Source organism: Prosopis cineraria, unplaced genomic scaffold (assembly GCF_029017545.1).
Source record: "Prosopis cineraria cultivar Desert tree isolate PC_DT_omini unplaced genomic scaffold, ASM2901754v1 PC7, whole genome shotgun sequence".
Lineage (NCBI taxonomy): Eukaryota > Viridiplantae > Streptophyta > Magnoliopsida > Fabales > Fabaceae > Prosopis > Prosopis cineraria.
Window position 1 is genome coordinate 29,192,386 of NW_026555338.1, and position 23,389 is coordinate 29,215,774.

General features: G+C 29.5%; 2 protein-coding genes across 2 annotated transcripts; both read left to right on the forward strand.

Annotated features, from left to right (window-relative positions):
* The first annotated feature begins 295 nt into the window (after positions 1 to 295).
* Positions 296 to 7,997, forward strand: LOC129315244 (cytochrome P450 71D10-like). Its single transcript, XM_054958828.1, has 5 exons — positions 296 to 1,247; positions 1,365 to 1,466; positions 5,841 to 7,028; positions 7,120 to 7,221; positions 7,395 to 7,997. The coding sequence occupies exons 3-5, from the start codon at positions 6,129 to 6,131 to the stop codon at positions 7,920 to 7,922; spliced, it is 1,530 nt and encodes a 509-aa protein (XP_054814803.1). The 5' UTR covers positions 296 to 1,247; positions 1,365 to 1,466; positions 5,841 to 6,128; the 3' UTR covers positions 7,923 to 7,997.
* A 10,653-nt stretch (positions 7,998 to 18,650) lies between these two features.
* LOC129315245 (cytochrome P450 71D10-like) lies at positions 18,651 to 20,854 on the forward strand. The gene is made up of 3 exons (XM_054958829.1): positions 18,651 to 19,603; positions 19,732 to 19,833; positions 20,240 to 20,854. The coding sequence occupies exons 1-3, from the start codon at positions 18,710 to 18,712 to the stop codon at positions 20,753 to 20,755; spliced, it is 1,512 nt and encodes a 503-aa protein (XP_054814804.1). The 5' UTR covers positions 18,651 to 18,709; the 3' UTR covers positions 20,756 to 20,854.
* The last annotated feature ends 2,535 nt before the right edge of the window (positions 20,855 to 23,389 follow it).

Genomic DNA, 23,389 nt, shown 5'->3' on the forward strand with positions numbered 1-23,389 from the left:
ATATAATAAGCAAAAATAAACATGGCCTTTATAATTTATAATTGGACATATTTATTAAAGAAATAGGATAAATGGGTTCACTAGCCGAAAAAAAATCTTATGTCTAAAAAATATAGATCAAATTTGTAAAAATTTGAGAGTATGGCCACTTTACATTAATATATAAAAAATTTATTATTAAAAATTGAAAAATTTACAAGAAGTTTATGATTAATATATAACAGTGTATCATTGACAAATATAATAAACAGATCTTAATGCAAAATATAATAAATATTAGGCTGTTTTTTCGGTTTAGTCTTATAATAAAAACTACATCTAGAAAAAAAACCCAAAAAAAATTCTATAATTGGTTTAATTCATATTACATTACAATATATTTTATATTAAGTGGGAGCCCTTGTATCTGAATTTTTAAAAAATAAAAATAAAAAATATTTGATGCACAAAATGCCGCCTCGTTCTTCGATGCCCAGATGGCCGACATCTCCTTTTTTATATTTACCTCACAGTCAGGCCTGACTTGTTCTGCGGGTTAAATCTTGCAAACAAATATGGATCATTCATCCACCTTCAACTTGGTCAGCTTTCTCATATCATGGTATCTTCACCAGAATATGCCAAAGAGATAATGAAGACTCATGATCAGATCTTTGCAAACAGACCCACAAATCTTCCCTCTCATGTCTTGTACTACAATGCCACAGACATTATCTTTTCCCCATGTGGAAACTACTGGAGGCAACTTAGAAAGATTTGTATTTTGGAACTTTTCTCCAAGAAAAGGGTCCAATCATTCAGAAAAATAAGACGAGGAGGCTTAAGCACTTGTGAGGAATATCTCTGAAGAACATGAAGGTTCTGTCATTAATCTTAGCAGAAAAACCTTCATATGCGTGAATTATGTAGTTGCAAGAGCAGCTTGTGGCAAAAAGACAAAGAACATAGAACATCTCCTGCAAACTATGGAACAATCAATAAAGATTGGCTCTGGATTATCGATTTCTGATTTCTGTCCTTCACTGAAATTTATCAGTATCATCACTGGGATGAGAGCTAAAGTTATGAAGTTGCATAGAGATGGTGATAGAGTGTTTGATGACATTATCAGAGACCATAAATAAAAGAAAACAGGCAATAATTTTGGAGATGTGGAGGATGATCTAGTTGATGTTCTTCTCAAGATTCAAAAGGACAATGACTTTGAGATTTCCTTATCTCTTGGCAACATTAAAGCTGTTATTAAGGTTAGTCCAATGTATTTGCACTTTATCATATAAATGTTACATAATTTGCAATTTGATACACAAAAGGCACTGATCACATGATTTATCCTTCTAATCAAATTGTGAATCTCTTTTCAGGATGTTTTCTTTGCTGGAACAGGAACAACTGTGGCTACAGCAGAGTGAGTAATGTCAGAATTGCTCAAAAACCCAGAGGCAATGACAGAGGCACAAGCAGAGGTATGGGCGCAATTAGGATCTTGAACATATTGCATTACGATCTTGTTGGTTATGTCTGTGTTGATATGATTAAGCTTAGTTTGGAATGTGAGAAAAATGGCAGGAAAATAGGAATGAGAGAAAATTAAAAAAAAAATCAAAAATATTTTTTTAATATTTTTAAGAATTTTCCTTCTCCCCTGTTTTCCAACACATCCAAGCGAAGTATTGGTATACTCGATTACTTATCTAGACTTATGTCACTTTTAATATGTTTCATCATAGACCAAAAAAAAAACTTAAATTCATTAACTTTATCAAAAAATTCAGTAACTTTTCAACCTCACCTATTAAAATATATATATATATATATATATAACATATCTTTTCTTGCCAACATTTATTGGAGAATAAAGGTAGAATTTGTAATAAAACTTTAATAATATGACTTCTAAATAGGAGTTAAAAATGGTCTCTCTCTATCTTATAAATAGAACTATAAGGAGTATTTATTTATTAATATAGATTTAAAAAATTTGAAATTGTTTAGTAGTTGTTTTCATATGAGACTTATTGGTTATCTATATTAGGTAAGAAGAGTCTATGGATGCAAAGGGTATGTAGATGAATCAGAACTTCACCAATTAAAGTATTTAAGTGCTGTTATCATAGAAACCTCCAGGCTACATCCACCTGGGACTAGGCCTGTGCAGGATGCCCATGAACCCGAGATGCCCGGCCCGACCCGAGCAAAATATGCCCAACCCGAGCCCTAAAAAAATTGCCCAATTCTATTTGGGCATGGTCGGGCTGAGCCCGATCTTCGGGTTGGGCAGGGTTTAGGGCTGGGGTATCCAACCAATTGACCCTGCCCGGCCCGAGATATAATATATTTTTTTATAAAAATAATAATTTAGGATATAATTTTTTAACTTGATGGGGACATAAATGGTAGTTCTTTTTTTTTAGATGCCTTGATGATCAAGTTTGTAAACCTTAGGTTAAATATTTTTATATTTCTTAGAATTTGGAATTGGACAGCACTTGTGACTTGCATGAAATATTCCTTCCATATTTGTTTTGCCATTAAGTTTTTTGATAACACCATAATATTTTTGCTAGTGATATTTAACAATCTATTACTTTTAAAATAAGAGCTTGAAGTGATTTATTGATGGAAATAATTAATTTACTACAGTGTATTTCAGATTTGTGTGGATGGTTCTGATTTTTTATTTCGGTAGGGCAAGGTTGGAGACCCTGCCCGAGGTGCCCGATCCCTGCCCGACCCTGCCCGCCCGGCCCCTCCAAAGTCGGGCATCTTTCAGGTAGGGTCGGGCTTTGGGCATAGTTTTTTTGCCCGAAGACATTTAGGGCAGGGCATCGGGTTAATGGATTGCCCTACCCGACCCTGCCCATGCACAGCCCTACCTGGGACATTGTTGGTTCCTAGAGAGAATAGTGAGAGTTGTAAAATTATGGATATGAGATACCTCCTTGGACAAGGAATATTATTAGTATTTGGACTATTGGAAGAGATCCTAAGATTTGGAATGAACCAAAAAGATTTGATTCAAAGAGCTTAATGTAACCATTGATTACAATTTTGAATCAAATTTTGAGTCAATCCCATTTGGTGCTAGAAGAAGAATATGTCCTAGAATCATATTTGCTTTGCTTGTTTTAGAATTGTTGCTTTCCAATTTGCTTTGCCATTTTGATTGGAAACTCCCATAGGAATGAAGCCAGAGGAAATAGACATGAATGAGTCATTTGGTGCTGCAATAAAAAGGAAAAATATATTGAGTGTAGTTCCTATTTGTTATTTCCCTTGAAGTTGTATGTATTTATGACATAAAAGATTACAATGTTAAATATCATCGGATCAATATTTTGGAACAAAAAAAATCAAGATATTAAAATGGGATGATTGCACCTAAAGTCCCCAAATTAAAGAAATTTGCACCTAAGACTCAATATATTTTGAATTGATTTTGTAGGCCCAAAGGCATTATATGCAAATATACATTTTGGTAAAAAGACTCATTTGCCCCTCATTTGAAAAAATAACATCGTGCGCGAACTATATGTAATGAACAAAAATTATGTTATTAATATATGAATTTTATTATGTTATATATGGACATTTTATTGTTTATACTAATGGGAAACTTGTATATTATTATTCAACTAAACCACACAGATTATGTATAATAAATAGACTTTGTGTTATTAATATATTAACTTTGTCATGTTATTTATGAACATTATGTTGTCCATGCATTTGATAAACTTGTGTATTGTTGTTTAACTAAACCACATGGATGATGTATAATGAATAAATATTGTATTATTAATGTATAGACTTTATCATATTATATATGGACATTTTGTTTTGCATACACCTAGGAAACATGTATATTACTATTCAACTAAACCACATAGATTATGCATAATGAATAGGTATTGTGTTGTTAATGTATGGATCTTGTCATATTATATATGAACATTCTATTTTTTATACACTTAAGAAACTTGTATATTATTGTTCAACTAAACCATATAAATTACATATAATGAATGGAAATTATGTTATTAATATATGAATCTTGTTATATACAAACATTTTATTGTATTATACTTGAAAAACTTGTACATTTCCAACAAGAGACAAATGAATCTTGCTCACAAAAAAATATTTATATATAAAGCGTTTGGGTTTATAGAATCAATTCAAAATATATTAAATATCAGGTGCAAATTTCTTTAATACAAGAAAAAAAATTAATCTTTTAGTCTTTCAATTTTTAAGTCATTTGTAACTCAATCCCTCAACTATAACTCGCTGTAACTCAGTTTCTCAATTATGACTCACTTATGACTCAGTCCTTTAATTTTTGAATTACTTACAAATTAATCCCTCAACTTTTGTTCATTTTTTTTATATTAGCTTATATCTCACATCAATGAGTAAGAAAATAGTATTTTAAAATAATATATGAGCTTTTTTTTTATCCCTTTTATTTGATAAAAAAAATTTAAAAAAAATTAAAAAATAAGGACTGAATTTTAGGTAAATCAAAAGTTGAGAGACTGAGTCGCAACGAATTATAGTTAAGGGACTAAGTCGCAACGAGTCATAATTAAGGGACTAAGTTACAAATAAGTTGAAAGTTAAAGCATTAAAAGATTAATTTTTTCATATAAAAACTTTAGGTACGATTCTATCTATTAAAAAATTGTGTAATTAAAGGCTTGTTTGATTGTGTTTAACTTTTTCTAAAATGCTATGTTTTAATGCAATTTTCATCATCATTTTTCATAATAAAAAATCTATTTATTAATTTTAATTTAAAAATAATTTCATCGTTAACAAATTAGGTGATAATGATTATTGATGGTGGGCCATAACGAAGAATAATTTCCAATAATAATATATAGTGTACTTTAAAAAAAACAACTCTAAAATAATTTCATTTAAAAAGAAGAACAGCTTTAAAAATATTTATCCAAATTTTTTCATTTTAAAAAATTTAAAAAAAAACAGTTTTTTTAAAACAAAATCTAACCAGGCGTAATTCAATGAGTTCTCTACCTTGTCGGTTCCTTCGGCATCTTTCATTTATGCCAAGCGTCTTCTTCTTTTTGGGTTGGGCTGGGTCTCGCCTTTTACTCCTTTGGCCCAATGTAATTGTCGAGAACAGACTGCCTGATAAATAATTAAATCCATTTTTAAATTTCTGGCTTTCCAAAGGTAGCAGTGGTCAAATTTAATTTGTGAAGGCATTGCAAAATTTTCAAATAAGTAGTTGTAGGATACATTCTCTAACAATCATGAGTCATTAAATGAACCAATTTTTTTATTCAGAATTTGGATTGAATAAGATGCAAATTTAGTGAGAGGCGAAAAAATTGAACCTATCCTAGTCATTCGCGTGCGACTCACAGTTAATCTCAACATTTATTTTGTTAATTAAACAATAAGTTTAGTAGCTATTTCAACTCCGTAACTTTAAATAATCAAAAAATTTATGAAAATAATTTAAACTGAAAATCTATGACTCTTGCTACCCCTCACCCTCACTGAGTTCAACTCACCATTATATTCATTGATCTGTTTAAATCACTCTAATTCATTCCAATTTTAGAATATATCTTCCATATGCTGAGCATAAATTAACATCATTTATGTTCAAACAACTTAAATACAAAGACTTTGACGCAAGTTGCCCATAACTGTGATGGTTTAGTTTTGTTATGTTACTTTGCATGATGCATAACAATTAATACCCATATTCAGTTATACTACAAATGTAGTATAAATTTTAATATTTTTTTATTTTGATTTAGAATCAGTCAAAAATATAATAATATAAATTTGGAAATACATTGCAGCTTTTTTCTCCACCGATGGCTATGTATGACAGAGACACTTGTGGAATATGGACATTGTGAAGTACAAAATTATATATTAAAAAAAGAACTTTGCCTGAGCTGTATCAGTCTAAGTCAATGGCATGAAATACACGTTAAAGGAGAAGCCATAAAGTCGATCTTTGCTTGCTCTGTAAATTACAATTCACACCTCAAGTATACTGTTGACGTTTGAGTATAAAAGGCCTAGCACTTGACAACGCAAAACCCCACACTAGCCTATTTAGGTTTAACCATATCCATTCATTCATGGAGATACAGATCCCATATTCCATCGTCTTCACCTTCTTGTGCTTTTTCTTTGTGATCCTCAAGCTATCTTCTTCCAACAAACGCAAACCCATCAAAACCCTACCTCCAGGCCCATGGAAATTACCTCTTATAGGAAACTTACACCAGCTCGCTGGGTCTCTACCTCATCATTCTCTCACAAATCTTGCCAACAAGTATGGACCATTCATCCACCTTCAACTTGGCCAGCTTTCCCACATCATAGTGTCTTCACCAGAATATGCCAAAGAAATCATGAAGACGCATGATCAGATCTTTGCAAACAGACCCAAAATTCTCGCCTCTGATATACAAGCCTATAATAGCACGGACATCGTGTTTTCCCCATATGGAAACTATTGGAGGCAACTTCGAAAGATTTGTACTTTAGAGATTTTCTCAGCAAAGAGAGTTGAATCGTTTAGAAGGATAAGAGAAGAGGAGGTATCAGCACTTGTGAGGAACATCTCTGAACTTGAAGGTTCTGTCATAAACCTTGGTGGACAATTCTTGGCACTCACAAATTCTATAGTTGCAAGAGTGGCCTTTGGCAAAAAGACAGGGAACGTGGAAGAGGTTCTTCAAACTATAGAGCAATCGATAAAGCTAAGCTCTGGGTTATCAATTTCTGATTTCTATCCTTCATTTAAATTTCTCAGTGTCATCACTGGGATGAGAGCTCGAACAATGAAGTTGCATGAACATACTGATAGGGTGCTTGATGACATCATAAGAGACCACAGAGAAAAGAAAAGAAAAAATAACATTATTGGAGAGGCTGATGAGGAGGATCTAGTTGATGTTCTTCTCGAGATACAAAAGAACAGTGATGACTTTGAGATCCCCTTGTCTCTCGACAACATTAAAGCTGTTCTTAAAGTTAGTCCATGCGATCTAACTTTAATTTATCAAATAATTTTCAATTAGTTATTTATTATTCTTCTAATCAATTGTATGAATCCCTTTTCAGGATGTTTTCTTTGCTGGAACTGAAACAACAGCAACCACAACGGAGTGGGCAATGTCAGAATTGCTCAAAAACCCAGAAGCTATGAAAGATGCACAAGCTGAGGTATAGGGCACAAGTTGAATTTTGAATGTCATGTTACATTTATTTTCTAGGTTGTGCGTGTGTAAAATCTATCTCTTAGTCTGCTGGGTCATTTATCAATTGACATTGATTTATAACTTTGAAATTATTGAGTTGACTTACATATAAGAATTATTTTTGGCTCTACATATTAGGTAAGAAGAGTCTATGGAGGCAAAAAGTATGTGGACGAATCAGAACTTCACCAATTAAAATATTTAGGTGCTGTCATCAAAGAAACCCTAAGGTTGCATTCGCCCCTAGCACTATTGCTTCCAAGAGAGAATAGTGAAGGTTGTGAGATTAATGGATATAAGATACCTTCGAAGACAAAGATTATCATTAATGCTTGGGCCATTGGAAGAGATCCCAAATACTGGAATGAACCGGAGAAGTTTGAACCAAAGAGATTTCTCGATAATAAGGTTGATTACAACTTCAAAGGTTCAAACTTTGAGTACATACCATTTGGTTCTGGAAGAAGGATATGTCCTGGAATCACATTTGCTACACCTGTTTTAGAATTGTTACTTTCTAATTTGCTCTATCATTTTGATTGGAAACTACCAAATGAGATGAAGCTTGAAGAGTTGGAGATGGACGAGTCGTTTGGTGTTACAATAAAAAGGAAAAACCATCTTAGGGTTGTTCCTATTGGCTATGCCTCTAATTGTAATGTGTGATTATTCCTTGGATGATGTCTAGGCTGGTGTTTGATGTCCCTGGATCTTTACCGTGGATCCAAAAAATCAATAATAATAAAAAGGTTGAAGTGTAATTTTAGTTTTTTTTAATTTTATTTAAAATTTAAATTTAATCTCTTAATTTTATAAAATATATTTTTCAGCCCTCTAACCTTAACATCGTTAGTTTTAAAAAATTATTTTTTATGCTCGTCATTGTTATTAAAAATATTAAACTTAATATGTTGACATTTGAAAATATTTTATTAATGTTTAAAATTTCAATGTAGATTTTTTTTTGTGATGATAAAACTAATAGTATTAAAGTTAAAGAATTAAAAAAATATTTTATAAAATTAAAGAACTAAAATAAAATCTTATATAAAGTTAAGGATTAAAATATACTTTAACCTAATAAAAAATAAAGAAAATTAATATAAGTCCTTATAATTTTACATTATTTTGAATTAGGTTTCTGTAATTTATTTTACTTTAATCAAACTCTTATAGTTTGGTCGATTGAATATGTTAGTCCCTTATTGTTAAAATATTTTTATTTTCTCTTTTAAAAAATAAAATTAAGGGCTTTTATATGTTTATTAAAATATTATATAATTTTAAAATTAATTTCATAATTTTTATGATTCAGAATTTATATAATCAGGTTATGTTGTCCAAATAAATTTTGTCCATCTAAAATGTTCATAAAAATTAGTACAAATGTAATTATTGTATTAAATCAAAATTTTTTTAAATCAAATTTTCTATAAATTTTAAAAGTGTTTTTATTTTGAAAAATTAATATTCATTGACAAGTTTAACTTTCAGAGACTAATATATTTGATCAATTAAACTATAAAAGCTTGATTAAAATAAAATAAATTATAAAGACTAAGTTCAAAATCAAGAAAAAATAGAAGGACCTGCAGATTAATTTTTTGCAAAAAAATATAGTTATGTATAAATTAAACTAATAAATTACGTGTTTTACAATCATATATTTTAAAAAGCGAGATAAGTACGCACGACAAGAGATTAAAATTGCGTAAACTATTTGATTTCTTTATCAACCCTATCCAAGTTTTTCCAATGATGTTTAAACTTAAAATTTATAGATACTTTTGGACTTAATAATACATTAAAAATTTGGTAGCCATTTCAATCATTGTAAGGCACGTCATCATGAAATTTTCATTTTTTTTTGGACCAAAATCATGAAATTTTCATTTAACAAGCTTAATATTCAATGCTAAAGGAGATTTTCCGTTTGAAATATGATCGTTGGACAGTGAAAATTAAATTTTTTTTAATTTATAAGTCAAATAAAATAAAAATTAGAGTATAATTTTAATTTTTTAAATTTTATATAAAATTTTAATTTAATTTTTAATTTATAAAATATGTTTTTAATTCTTTAATCTTAACATTATTAATGTTAAATGATTATTTTTTTATTAGTCGTTATTGTCTTAACAAATTAAATTTAATATGTTAGCATTTAAAAATATTTTATTAATATTTAAAAATTTAATGTAAAAATTTATTATTATAAAACTAACAATATTAAAATTAAAAAATTAAAAAATATCTTATAAAATTAAAGAACTGTAACAAAATGTTAAGTCAAATTAAAAAATTAAATATATATTTTATTTTAAAACAAAAGTAAATGATTTGACACAATAACTACCCCTGAATTTAATAGTATTCAAACATGGCCTCCAGTCACGATATATGATCTTAGTCATCACAGTGCAATGGCCCCTACGGGGCGTACAATCATATCTTGAACTACATATAAATATAATTGTTTAGTGCCAAAATGAGACCAAATTTGGTTAAAGCCCAAAATAATAAAAAAGGAAATGTCTGACCCAGACAAATAAAGAATCAGGCCCAATAAATTATTAAATAAAGCAAAGCTTAGTTCCTCTAAAGGAGGTATCCTTAATTAAGTAGATGCTGAGTCGTGAGAAAAACGTGACTTGTGAGACTCGAAACACCTAAAGCAGAAAGAGTGTTACCTAAACGTGAGACCGTTACTTGACATGCCTTGAATGTCGCGAGCCCGTGTCAAGTGCGAGCAGATATTTTGGCACAAGCATCTGGCTCCTTGTTTGGCTAATATAATGGCCTTGAAGGAGCATTATAAATAGGATTCAGCTGCACTACTACAAAAAAAATTATATATAGCAATTATTTTTGGCTATATATAAAGGTTATTTAAGTTTTATATAGTAATTTTTAATTGTTATATATTCTGATGCTATATATATTTATGGTTGAAGTAAGATCTCCTTTCTTTCTCATCTACGTGGGAGTCTTACATATATATATATATATATATATATAAACTGCGCGCACGAGCATTCTTCTTATATATATATATATATATGGGTTTGTGTGTGTGGTATATTCAATATGTCTAGAATTGCTTCTTTGGTTCATCTTGCATTTTCCTTGCGCCACTGTACTCGAAAATAATTATTGGATTTTCTTCTGAAACAGGCTGTTTTTATCAACATCGATTTATCATACCAGATAGAAAAAGAAAGCTCTTGGATGCAAAAATATAATCTATAGATTTCTGATATCCAGTCTTTACTGTGTAGATTATCATTTCTAGCTTGTTGCCATGGATAAGTTAATGTCCAAGGGAATGCAGAATGCTAACCAAGCTCAAGGTCAGAAACTGAAAATCACTTTTCTTTTGGTGTGATTTAATTTGTTTTCTGAGTATCTTGTCTGAGTGATGTGATTTATTTTGGCACTTTGTTATATAGTTCGTGGTTTTTATTATCATTTCTTACATTGTGAAAATTAAGTGGCTTTATTGTGATAGAAGAATGGTGCAGATTTTTGTTTCCTAACATTTTAAATTGAAGACATTTGGAAGATGATTGTGGTAGACAGACGTCAAAGCCTTTGCAGAACATTTAGAATAAAATTGAATGTAATGAATAAGATTTTTTTTATTACAACTTTCACCATTAATTTGATATTCATAGCTTGCCACATATTGTATGGGGATTTTTTTACATTATTAGTTTCTTAATTTTCTTTACTTTGTATTATCAGGTGGCTTGACAAGATTATTTTGGAGATCTAAATTTCACAGTTCCACATCTATTTGAGGTGAGTCAACATATCAATGACCTTGTTGATTATTTTATTAGGACAAAGTTATTCAGATCTGTTATGATTTAATTAATTTATTTTTCATTATTTTAAATTTGTGCAGGAACAGAAGTAGCAACTTTCAATTCTTGATGTTTCCTCATTCAAATTTATTGATCCAATAATTTTCATATACTTCACCATTGTTGTGTTCATGTCTTAAGTTCAAAGACGTGTATTTCTAATAATAATTGTTATGTTTGTAATTTATTTTACAAGTTATTTGTTGTTATCATATTGTTGTGTTTTTAATTTAATTTACAAGTTATTTTTATTATGAAAATTTAATAATGATGAGACCATCAAAATTTGTGAGTTTTGTGAAATTAATTATTTTTATATTTTTTATTTTTTTAAATACACATATAGGAGCGCTTTCTTGATGAGCACTCCTGTAAATGTCAACATTTAATGTTAGGAACTCCTACAGGAATGCTTCTAGAGAAAGCACTCTTGTATATCAATCTTATAAGAGCGCTTCTAAAAAAAGTGCTCCCCTATGCCAATCTTATAGGAGCGTTTTACAAAGCAGTCTTATATATATGGGAGCGCTGGCTATAAAAGCACTTCAAAAGCACTCCATAAGCAAAAAATAAGTGCTCCAATAGGTATTTTTTATAGTAGTGCAAGACACCTATGTCTTGTGTCTTGTCCCAAAAAACAATCAGGATTAAATTTTTATTCCATATCTCATTCCGTTCTGAAAGTCATCCCGTCCCATTAAGAATTAGAACAGGATTGAGATTAGATCGAGATGTCTCACAATTCTCATAAAGTGGACAATGTAAGAGAAAGACTTGAATAATAATATTCATTAATTAAAATTTTAAATCACTTAACTTATTAAATTTAAAACTAAAACAACACGAGTATATAAATTATAACAATTATTAAATTACATCAATCACAACTATAAATGTACAAGTTAAAGTCAAGTATACATGAGATATAACCCATTATGATAGCAATTATAAACAATCTTTAGGCTATAAAAGTAACAACAACAGACAAGCCTGACACAAACATCAAGTCATTATTTTTCTTCTTTAGTCAAAATATATTAAGCTAGTGATTCTTCTAAAAATAAAGCAAGAAATATGATATAAATAAAAATTATTGAATAGGTAGATATAAGCATAAATTATATTAATATAATTAATATATTGTAAAAAAATATATTATCTTGTATTGTTACTCTATGTTATTAAAATTATCAATATCAAAAATTGTTAGTTTTAAATAAGAATAGTGCATATTGAAATTATAATTAATGTAAGTATAAATTAGATTAACTTAATTAATAATTTAATGTATATTTTTAAAATAAAAAATAATATATATATATATATATAATATTCAGAATGGGACAGGACATCTCAAGGGCAATCCTGTATCTCATCTCATCCTGTCTTGAACTCCTTTCATGTCTTATTTCGTCTCGCAAAATTTCATCCTAATTGTTTTCAAGCTAGGACAAAACCCATTTCGATATGATCGAGATGGAATTGAGCCAATCAAAATGGATATAAGTTGAACAATCTTACATTCTTTACTAATTACAGCTCCAAAACATACCTAAATATATAAGTGTATGAAGTACGCTTCTAAGTTGAGATCTTTAATTTGTAATCACAGTAATTTTTGTTCATGGTTCATACAAAATATTTTCAAAACAATGCTGTTTTCTTTTCATTTCTTGAAATGCTCCAATTGTTGTCCAAGTATAAGTGGATTTGAATTAACGTGGAAAGTCTCATATCGAATAAAGTTAGGGTTAATTATTAATGTAAAATAAAAGGGCAGAGCCCTTAAACTTAAGCTTTAAGATTTTGAATTAATATATAATATTCTTTCACTATTCTTGCCCATTTTTCTTTCTTCCCTTTTCTTGAATCACATTGACCTTAGCTTGATCAACATCTTAATCTTTATTAAGTCAATTGAACTCTTAAAATATAGGCAAACAAGCTAGAAATCTTAGAATACATGAGAGAGTAGAAAACTTAAATGAAAAAACTTGAAAACTCTATTGCTTTTCTTAATGATTACAAACGAAGGGTGAGGGATATTTATAAACCTCTCAATCTTCTAGAAAGTTTCCACCTTCTTAATGGAAGGTTGAGATGAATTCAATCCAATAGTCGATAATTATTTTCTTGAATAATTTATAATAATATTTGGCTAACTACTCTGGATAATTACAAGGAGAATTCTACAATATATAAAAGAAAAATACTCCAATAATAATTTAGTTACATCTTGTACTCTCCATATTATTCTAGAGATATTTAAATCTTTCTAGATCATACCAATATATTTTAGAAGACTTCCTTTGGATTGTTTTAGAAGTTTCTAAAATATATTAACCTCGCAAAATTTCTTACTTTGTCATAAGTCGCTCCTTATTCCAAACAATATATATATATATATATATATATAAGAGTAAGATTTATATATTTAGCCTTATATACTTAATATACTTCCATCCAATCAAATCAAAATAATTAAATTTTAATGTGTTAATAATATTAATAACAAAAGTTTGTTAATTATAAACTAAATAATTTATAAAATATTTATATATCTTGATTTGATTGGAAACAAAGCACCTTACTTGTATAAGTTTAAATAGGTAAGTCTTTTCTTATATAAAATCCGACAATCTCATGACTTAATACAACAAGACATATGGAAAGGGCCAGCTTAATAATAGTAGTGTAAATGATATAAACCCGGGCAGTTGACCGAGTTGGATTAAATAAAATTAATTGAACATAGTTATTGATTTTGGTTGTATAATTTATTTAATTGATATTTGGACTGACTTGTTATTGGTGGTTACGAAGAGGGTTGCTGTAGGGAAAAAAATGTTTGAAATCTAACCAGATGAGCTTAAAATACTCATTTTATAAACCAATTATAGCTCTAAATTTAACCATACCCAAATAAATTGCACACTGACGTATATACACATATATAACGCGTGAGATTTGCAGTTACAGTAAGTGTCATATATTTCCTATATACAAATTATTGATTAGGAGAAATTTTTAGATAGATGAGTATGCCACGTCATTTGTGATCTATTCAATAAAAATTAAACATGACATTTAAATAATATTAAATATAAATTGATTTTGATATCAATGATAATAAAAAGAGAAAAGGCAATAAATTAATTATGCATTCTATTATAAAAATAAAATTAATTAAAATAATGTCACGTAAGATTTTATTTAAATGACTTAGAGACTGGATGTCATATTTTTATTAGACAGACCACAAATGATATGGCATACTCAGTCTATATAAAAATTTCTCCTAATTACAACCATTTACTCTTCATAATTTTCATTTCTTGAAATGATCCATTCATATATAAATGGGGAGAGAGAGAACAATATACTATCGAAGAAACTCTTAGATAGACCAGATGCACCACGTCATTTGTGATCTGTCCAATAAAAACATAACATTTAGATGATATTAAATATAAATTGATTCTGATATTAACGATAGTAGAGAGAAAAAATGTAAGAAATTAAATATGCATTCTGTTACAAGAATAAAATCAATTAAAAAAATATTACACAAGATTTTATTTAAATTATTTGAAGCATTTTAATTGAACACAAACTATAAATGACATGGTATGCCTGGTCTATCCAAGTATTTATCATAGTATCCTTATTATCTTCTAGATCTAATTCTAGCAATTTCAAGACTTGATCTGAAAAGAGATTATCGATAAATGATAATACTTCTTTCATCCCAAATTATAAAATACTTCTAGATAAAATTTCACATATCAATAAATTTCATTAAATATATTAATAATATTATCTTTTCAAAATAAAAATAAAAAATTTTAAAAATACCGATCATTTAATATATTAAAAAGAGAAGGAATAAAAATTAATTATAAAGAGAAAAATGATAACATTGTAATTAGTATATTTAATAAAATTTTAATCTACTCAAAGTGTCTTGTATTTTGAGATAAAAAAATTTCTAAAAGTGTATTATAATTTAAAATGTACCAGGTAGAAAACAAATGATATGAAGTTAAGCGAATTGAATTAAATATAATTAGTTGAACTCAACTATTGATTTTGGTTATAATTTAATTGATATTTGGATTGACTTTTACTGGCGTCACGAAAGTTGATGCTTACTTCTTACCTTATCTTTTGTTTTATTAATATAAACAAAATGACATGTTTTTGAAGCGCTGAAAATGACACGTTCAATTAAAGGTATTATATAGTTTTCAATTTTTTTATTGTTATGTGGTTTTCAATTTTTAACTCCATTATGTCAGCACATCCTTTTTCTGCGCTGGGCCGAACTGTAATAATAACTAAAATTTCCTGCATTGTATATAGGACTAAATATGCTAATTGACATGAAATCTTAAGAATATAATAATTTTTTTGCTTATAGATATTTTTTTATTTGATATAATCTTATTTTAAACACGATCAAAAATTAAATATGAATACTTTTTTTAATAAAAATTTAAATTTTAATTTATCACATTGTAATGTACTAACCTTTTTTGTTAAACCTGACCCTTATTAATTAACAATATAATACTTTAATTGTAACTATAACATTACATTTTATGAATCAGACCAAAGATATATATAATTTTATTTGCTTAATTATAACTTACAAATTACAATTAAGTAATAATAGTTAACAAAATTATTCGAGCTAATTAGAAACAGCAAGCTAAGTAATAAATAATAAATCAAAGACTGAGTGAAAGCTCTCATACTTGAATTTTTCAACATGCATGAATATTTCAAAACAAAATAAAATCCATTAGGACACAATGTATCAATGACCATTAACTATGTGTATATATATATATATATATATATTAGCAATATGGGAGTAGTTAGGTTCCACTGGCAATACAAATTATCTCCTCTAAAGTACTGAGCACAAAAGGCAGACTCCTCTAATTTAAGTTGCCATTTAAACTTTTAACCACTTGCTTGACGATAATCTTGCCACTCATATCAACTTTAATTATTTTATTTTAGGATTAATATGTATAAATACTAGTATTTCAAAATGGATGGAATATGTTGTACAGTTAACTGGAAAAAAATCATTATTGTTTTAGTTTTGAAAGATTATGTGATATGCACTCCTTCACAGTTTTGTTTACGTACTAGAGTGCTTGTCGCTCTTTGGAAAATATTTATGAGCCAAAAATACAGTTCGCCCTCTATTTTATTTTATAATTAGATCTGTATCAGGTGAATGGCCTAAATTCATTTACTCATCAAATATCTTAATTACAATCATTGAATTTTATCAACATTTAAAAATTATCAATGTACATTTCTTCCTAAAAATTCAAAACAACCATCACAATCAAAATATTCATTATATGCAACATATGATGAATCCAGATCTTCTCTCTAAATTCTCTCCATACCTTCCCTACGCGATATTTGCCGTCCACACAACCACTTACTTTATCCAACGGTTCCTGCTTTGCTGAGGCAAAAGTTTGACTTCTTGTGTGTTCCATGCTTGTCTGTGATGAAGATGAGTGATGCCGACACCAACAGTTCTGAGACCAACGATTGTAGGACTACATCATCTTCTCCAACACGAAACGGTCGCATCCATCTCCTAAAACTCAATCTTGTGATGTTGGCGAGAGGCACTGAGAACAGTGATTAATTAAAGAAACATTGATCTCCTTCTCCGACACGGAATGACCACATCTATCTCTTCTCCAACGTTGAACAGCTACGTTTATCTCCAAGACACAGAATGGTGGCCTCGGGTTGCGATAGAAAGCGGCACCGGGAAAGTGTTATCGTTGACAGATATGGCATTTCAATGCAGCAAAACGTCACGCGTTTCATTTAATTATTAATACTCATATATATGCAGCAAAGTAGGACCCGTTGGATCAAGTAAGTGGTGTGTGGACAGCATGATATTACGTAGGGAGAGAGGCATGGAGAGATTGTAGGGAGAGAATCTGGATCTGATATACATTCGATCCCTTTCAAAAACTTGAGATTTGGTGATTCTAAGTATCATACACATGACAAAATTTGTAACAATTGTTTGATTAAATAAAACTGTTTTTATTGTGCCACACAAGACATTCATTAAATAAGTGTTTTCGTGTCACTCATTGAATTCAAATCCTTATTTTATTTTACTTTTCATCTAATACGGTTGGTTTTAAATAATAATTCTTTATTTCAATTATTATTATTTTGAAAATTGAAATTTAATTAATATGTTAACATTTAAAAGTTTACATGTACACTTTTTGCCACTTTTTAATTACCATTCTATCAATATATGGAGATACAAGTCTCATATTCTATCATCTTCCTTGGATTCTGCTGGGCACTCCGATCTGAATATTTAATTGCTTCCGTTCAGCTGCAGTACGTTGAACAGAACAACCCAGTGGCTGCAATCCCACATGCATATATCTCATACTATAATAACATTAATAACCAAGCACGAAGCCGTTAAACCCGACGAAAGACTAATTAACTTTTGGTTTTTTTTTATTTTGTTCGTATATTGGTATAATATCATTCTATCAATTCTATGTATGGATTTTGTAATTTGTAATGTATTTTTAGTTGTTTAATTTAAGTATATCCCATTCTTTATTCTAATTTTATAAGTATATTTATTACTTATAAGTATCATTTTATCAGAAACCATTCTATTCAAGGCAAAGTCGGATATTAAATGTATGCATTAAATAGATATTTAAATTAAATATTGATTCATTATATTATAAGAAATTGGTTTCTTTCACTAAAATCAGGTTTCGTTGAGAAGATTCTTCTTTTATTAATAATATATAAGGAAAAATGAGGAATAGCGAGGTATAACTAAAATTTGACAATTGAGGAAATGACAGATCAAATGAAAACTATAAGGTCTTAATTTCTCTTTCGCTCATGCATGGACGGATTCAAATCAGGACTTTTATTATTATTTGTTATTTTCTCGAAATTATACAAACTTAATTGGTCTGATTAAATTAATCATTGTGCAGCCCAGCAAATGATGATTCCACTGCCTGATCAGATAGAGAAGGCAATAAACTATATAAAGAGTTTAGTGTCCAAGGTAAAGATGGCTTCCATTTTACTTTATTATTATCTATATTATTTTACTTTATTGTCACAAACGACTGCATTATTTTTATTAAAAACAAATACAAGATGACACTTCATAGTTAAGCAACGAGAGATCGATCAACACACAAAAATACATTGTCGAGATCGTGCTATAAATTATAATTCCCACCTCAAGTTGAGTTATAAAATTAGACAAAATGTATTGGGATGATAAGTGTGAATTGACTTTTACATGAAAAAAAAATAAAAAAAGTTCACTTCAAATAGAGTTGAGTTGTATTGAGTTCACATCAAATAGAAATAAAAAAAATCATAAATTAAATATTTTTAAAATTTTGGGTTGAGATGTATCACTCACCTCAATGCATCTTCTTAAACTGTTAGATGGAAACAGTGTGTCGTGCTATAAAAGCATTAGTTCGATACACAAACTGAACCTTACTTTTTAATTATAATTCTTTCAACATGGAGATACAGATCCCATATTCCATCATCTTCATCACCTTCTTCTTCTTCTACCTCGTGATCCACAAACTCTACTTTTCCAAGAAACCCATCAAAACCCTTCCTCCAGGGCCATGGAAATTACCTCTCATAGGAAACCTACACCAACTTGTTGGTGGCTCTCTACCTCACCGTTCTCTCGCAAATCTTGCCGACAAGTACGGACCATTCATGCACCTTCAACTTGGTCAGCTTTCTCATATCATAGTGTCTTCACCAGAATACGCCAAAGAAATCATGAAAACACATGATCAGATCTTTGCAAACAGACCCAGATTTCTTGCTTCTGAGGTCTTCTGTTACAATAGCACAGACATCGCCTTTTCCCCGTATGGAAACTATTGGAGGCAACTTCGAAAGATCTGTACTTTAGAGCTTTTCTCAGCAAAGAGAGTTCAATCATTCAGAAGGATAAGAGAAGAAGAGGTTTCAGCACTTGTGAGGAACATCTCTGAACATGAAGGTTCTGTCATGAATCTCAGTCCAAAAATCTTTTCACTCACGAATTCTATAGTTGCAAGAGCGGCTTTTGGGAAGAAGACACGGAACATAGAGCGTATCTTACAGGTTGTAGAGCAAGTGATAAAGCTAAGCACTGGGTTTTCAATTTCTGATTTCTTTCCTTCACTGAAATTTATCAGTGCCATCACTGGGATGAGAGCTCAAGCTATGAAGGTGCAGAGAGACACTGATAGAATCTTAGCAGACATCATCAGAAACCACGAAGAAAAGAAAGGCAATAGTAACGTTGGAGAGATGATAGAGGAGGATCTTGTTGATGTTCTTCTCAAGATTCAAAGTGGCGATGACTTTGAGATCCCCTTATCTCCTGACAACATTAAAGCTGTTCTCTTGGTTAGTTTTATATGTGTCACTTTGTCATATAAATGCAGGTGTTATATATATAATTGTAATTTTATGAACTCACACTGTGCACTAATAATAATAATTATTATTATAATAATTATGAATCCCTTTTTCAGGATGTTTTCATTGCTGGATCTGAAACAGTAGCAGGTACCATAGAGTGGGCAGTGTCAGAATTGCTCAAAAATCCAGAGATTATGAAGGAGGCACAAGTAGAGGTATAGACACAAATTGAACTTTCATTGTTTTCTTAATATTTTTGTAGTTTTTGTTATGATTCTTAGTTAGGATACTGGATTAGTTATTTATTCATATTGATTTGAAAATTTACAAGAAAAAAAATATAACTTTTGATCTTAAATTGATCTTTTTCTCAATTATCAATTATTAAATGAATTTTGATTGAGGACAACTCAGTTCCAATGTATATTTTCTAAACTCAAAATAATTAAACCAGTCTTTATAGTTTTTTGACCCAACACAATTCAATTTATATAATTTTTTAACTCAATAAATTATAAAAATTATATCATGTTGTGTCAAAGTTCAACGAAGTAAATCGATAATTGAAGGAAAAATATTGAATTGACTTTTAAGAGAATTTGTTTATTGGTTCTTCATTAGGTAAGAAGAGTCTTTGGAAGCCAAGGGTATGTAGATGAATCAAAGCTTCACCAGTTAAAATATTTAGGTGCTATCATCAAAGAAACTCTGAGGCTACACTCACCAACAGTATTGTTGATTCCAAGAGAGAACAGTGAGCGTTGTGAAATCAATGGATATGAGATACCTCCTAAGACAAAGATTATAATTAATGCTTGGGCCATTGGAAGAGATCCCAAGTATTGGAAAAAACCAGAGAGATTTGAACCTAAGAGGTTTCTTGATACAATGGTTGATTACAACTTCAAAGGTTCTAGCTTTGAGTACATCCCATTTGGTGCTGGAAGAAGGATCTGTCCTGGAGTCACATTTGCTATACCTGTTATAGAATTGTCACTCTCTAACTTGCTTTACCATTTTGATTGGAAACTTCCACAAGGTATGAAGCCTGAGGATTTGAACATGGATGAGTCTTTTGGTTCCACAGTGAAAAGGAAGAACGATCTGAATTTAGTTCCTATTTGTTATACCTCTTAGAGGTTCGTGTGTGTGTGTGTGTGTGTGTGTGTGTGTGTGTTTACCGCTTGAATGATGTTTCGCCCATTCCATATTAAGAATATACCCAAACTTGTTTTATTTCCACATAAATTATTTTAAAATTTGTTACCATGCATGTATTAAAACTATAAAAATTAATTTATTATTTTATGATGTATTATCTCCACTTAAATTAAAATTTAAACAATAAAATAGTCTATCTTTATTATTTTTATTTTTATTTATATTTTATTCTATAATTTATTATCTTATACATATAAAAAATAGAAACAACAACTAATTTAATTTAATATTTTTTATTTTGTATAAATTAAATTCTGAAAAAAAAAATTCACTAGGTTGTATACCTACTTCTTCTTACACCTTGTTTAAATTAAATTTATAATTTTATTTCAGGTCTTACATTTATTTTCAATATAGTTATTTTATCAACTACTTATCTTTTATAATGGATCACACGTCTCTCTTTCTCTCTTTTTTCTGGATTACATGTGATCTTTCAACATATAAAAAATAAAAAATAAAAGAAATATCAGACTACCATATATGTTATTGTAAATTTACAGTAATTTGACAAACTTTACAATACAACTACACTACATTTATTAAAGTTGCAGCTTGTGGGTGTGTGTCTGTGTGTCTGTGTTGTAAATTATCTGTTAGTGTGTTGATTGAAAAACGGTGAGGGAGGGATCCAAGTCCAAGGGCCCAAAAGACATCTAGGCAATTTCTAAATGGATCAGCCCAGCTCCCAAGTCTCATTACTCATTTGCACTGTACTCATCGCATATTGGTGAAAATAATCTCGTTGAATTTATGATTTTATTTATAAATTAAATAAATAGTTCATAGTTGTTTAAAATATATGTTTATAGATAGGATTTTATTTTTTGCGGTAAACAGTCAACTAATATTAAGAAACAAAAACAACAGTACCAAAACAAGAAAGATAGAAAGCAAGGTGATGTTGCAGGGTCTGCAAATGCCCCGGTATCAAAGTACAACTCTAAATAAATCGTTTGTAAGAAAACTTGAGCAAACAGATTTCTAGAGTAACTAAATAGTCCTCCCATCCTGTTTATATGACGGGTAGTATTTATTTTGATCATATTTATAAAATAGTTCAATGATTATTATATTCATATTTATCATTTTACCTTTATTAAATGTTAGAATATTTTATCTCTCTATTTTGTCCACACATGTTGATGACTTACCCAATGCAGGTATTTAATTAATGCTTTCATTTCTTCAAATATTTTTCATGCATGGACGATATACCAGAAAATTTCATCTGACAACTAGATGAATGGTGGATGAATGAAAAATAGTTTCATATGGAATGTGCTAAATAGAATGCAAGAGAGAGTCATGTGGCAGAAGATATTTCATCAGAAGCAAAGCGAAGGAGTAACGGCATGGAAATATTCTAGATTTGAGGATGTCCATTTATTATGTTCTCCAAGAGCACTCGTTGGAATGTGAAGTCATAAAAAAAAAAAAAAGCGACATACTTTAGGATCATAACACATTTTTTGGAAAATAAAGTGAAAAAAGCATGCAAACACTTTGGATATAAGGTGGCTCATTTATTACCTTTCTTAAGAGAACCCAGTGAAATGTAAAATATGGATACTTTTATAATAGACAACTAAATACTCAACAAAATCGTCGAAAACAACATATACGTAAGATCCTAATAGAATTAGGTTTTGTGGGGAAGAAAATGAGAGAAAAAGTGCATGAAAATACTCTAGAAACTAAATAAAAACACTCAAAATACAAGGTGGCTCATTTATCGTATTTTCCCAAAAGTACTCCTTAGAATGTGGCATGAGAGTACTTCTAAAATATACTACTAAATACTTCACAGAATTATAGAAAATGACATACATTTGAGATTAGAATAGATTTTATGGGAAATAAAGTAAGAAGGACACTACATGAAAACACTTTAATTACAAAGCAACCCATTTATTGCATTTTTCAATAGCACTTATTGGAATGTGGCAAAAGGGTACATCTAGAATAGAAATCTAATTTTTTACCCAAAAAAAAGAATAGAAATCTAAATACTCCACAAAATCATAGAAAACAGCACACACTTTGGATCATAAAAAAATTTGCAGGAAATATAGTGAGAGAAAAAATGCATGGAAACACTCAAGAAACTAGATGGCCAATTTATCATATTTTTCAAAAGCACTCATTAGAATCTGGCGTAGAGGTATCTTTAGAATAAACAACTAAATACACCATAGAATCATATAAAACAACATACATTTAAAATCAAAAGAGATTTTATGAGAAAGAGACCACATGAAAACACTTTAGATACAAGGTGACCCATTTATTGCATTTTCCAAAAGTACTCATTGGAATGTGGCATAGGGGTACTTCTATAATAGAAACCTAAATACTCAAAATCATAATAAATGCATACATTTAGGATTATAAAAGAGTTCGCCAAAAATAAAGTGAGAGAGAAACCTTATGAAAACACTCTAGGTACAAGACAGTCTATTTATTGTGTTTTTCAAAAGCACCCATTGGAATATATCATTGGGGTACTTATGGAATAGACAACTAAATACTCTAAAAAGTTATAGAAAA

What these genes read in the sequence shown, in the direction of transcription:
- LOC129315244 (XM_054958828.1), top strand. Translation starts at nt 6,129, where the DNA reads ATGGAGATACAGATCCCATATTCCATCGTCTTCACCTTCTTGTGCTTT. An exon ending in ACATTAAAGCTGTTCTTAAA is followed by an intron (nt 7,029 to 7,119) that starts GTTAGTCCATGC and finishes ATCCCTTTTCAG; the next exon opens with GATGTTTTCTTTGCTGGAAC. An exon ending in TGAAAGATGCACAAGCTGAG is followed by an intron (nt 7,222 to 7,394) that starts GTATAGGGCACA and finishes TCTACATATTAG; the next exon opens with GTAAGAAGAGTCTATGGAGG.
- LOC129315245 (XM_054958829.1), top strand. Translation starts at nt 18,710, where the DNA reads ATGGAGATACAGATCCCATATTCCATCATCTTCATCACCTTCTTCTTC. An exon ending in ACATTAAAGCTGTTCTCTTG is followed by an intron (nt 19,604 to 19,731) that starts GTTAGTTTTATA and finishes TCCCTTTTTCAG; the next exon opens with GATGTTTTCATTGCTGGATC. An exon ending in TGAAGGAGGCACAAGTAGAG is followed by an intron (nt 19,834 to 20,239) that starts GTATAGACACAA and finishes GTTCTTCATTAG; the next exon opens with GTAAGAAGAGTCTTTGGAAG.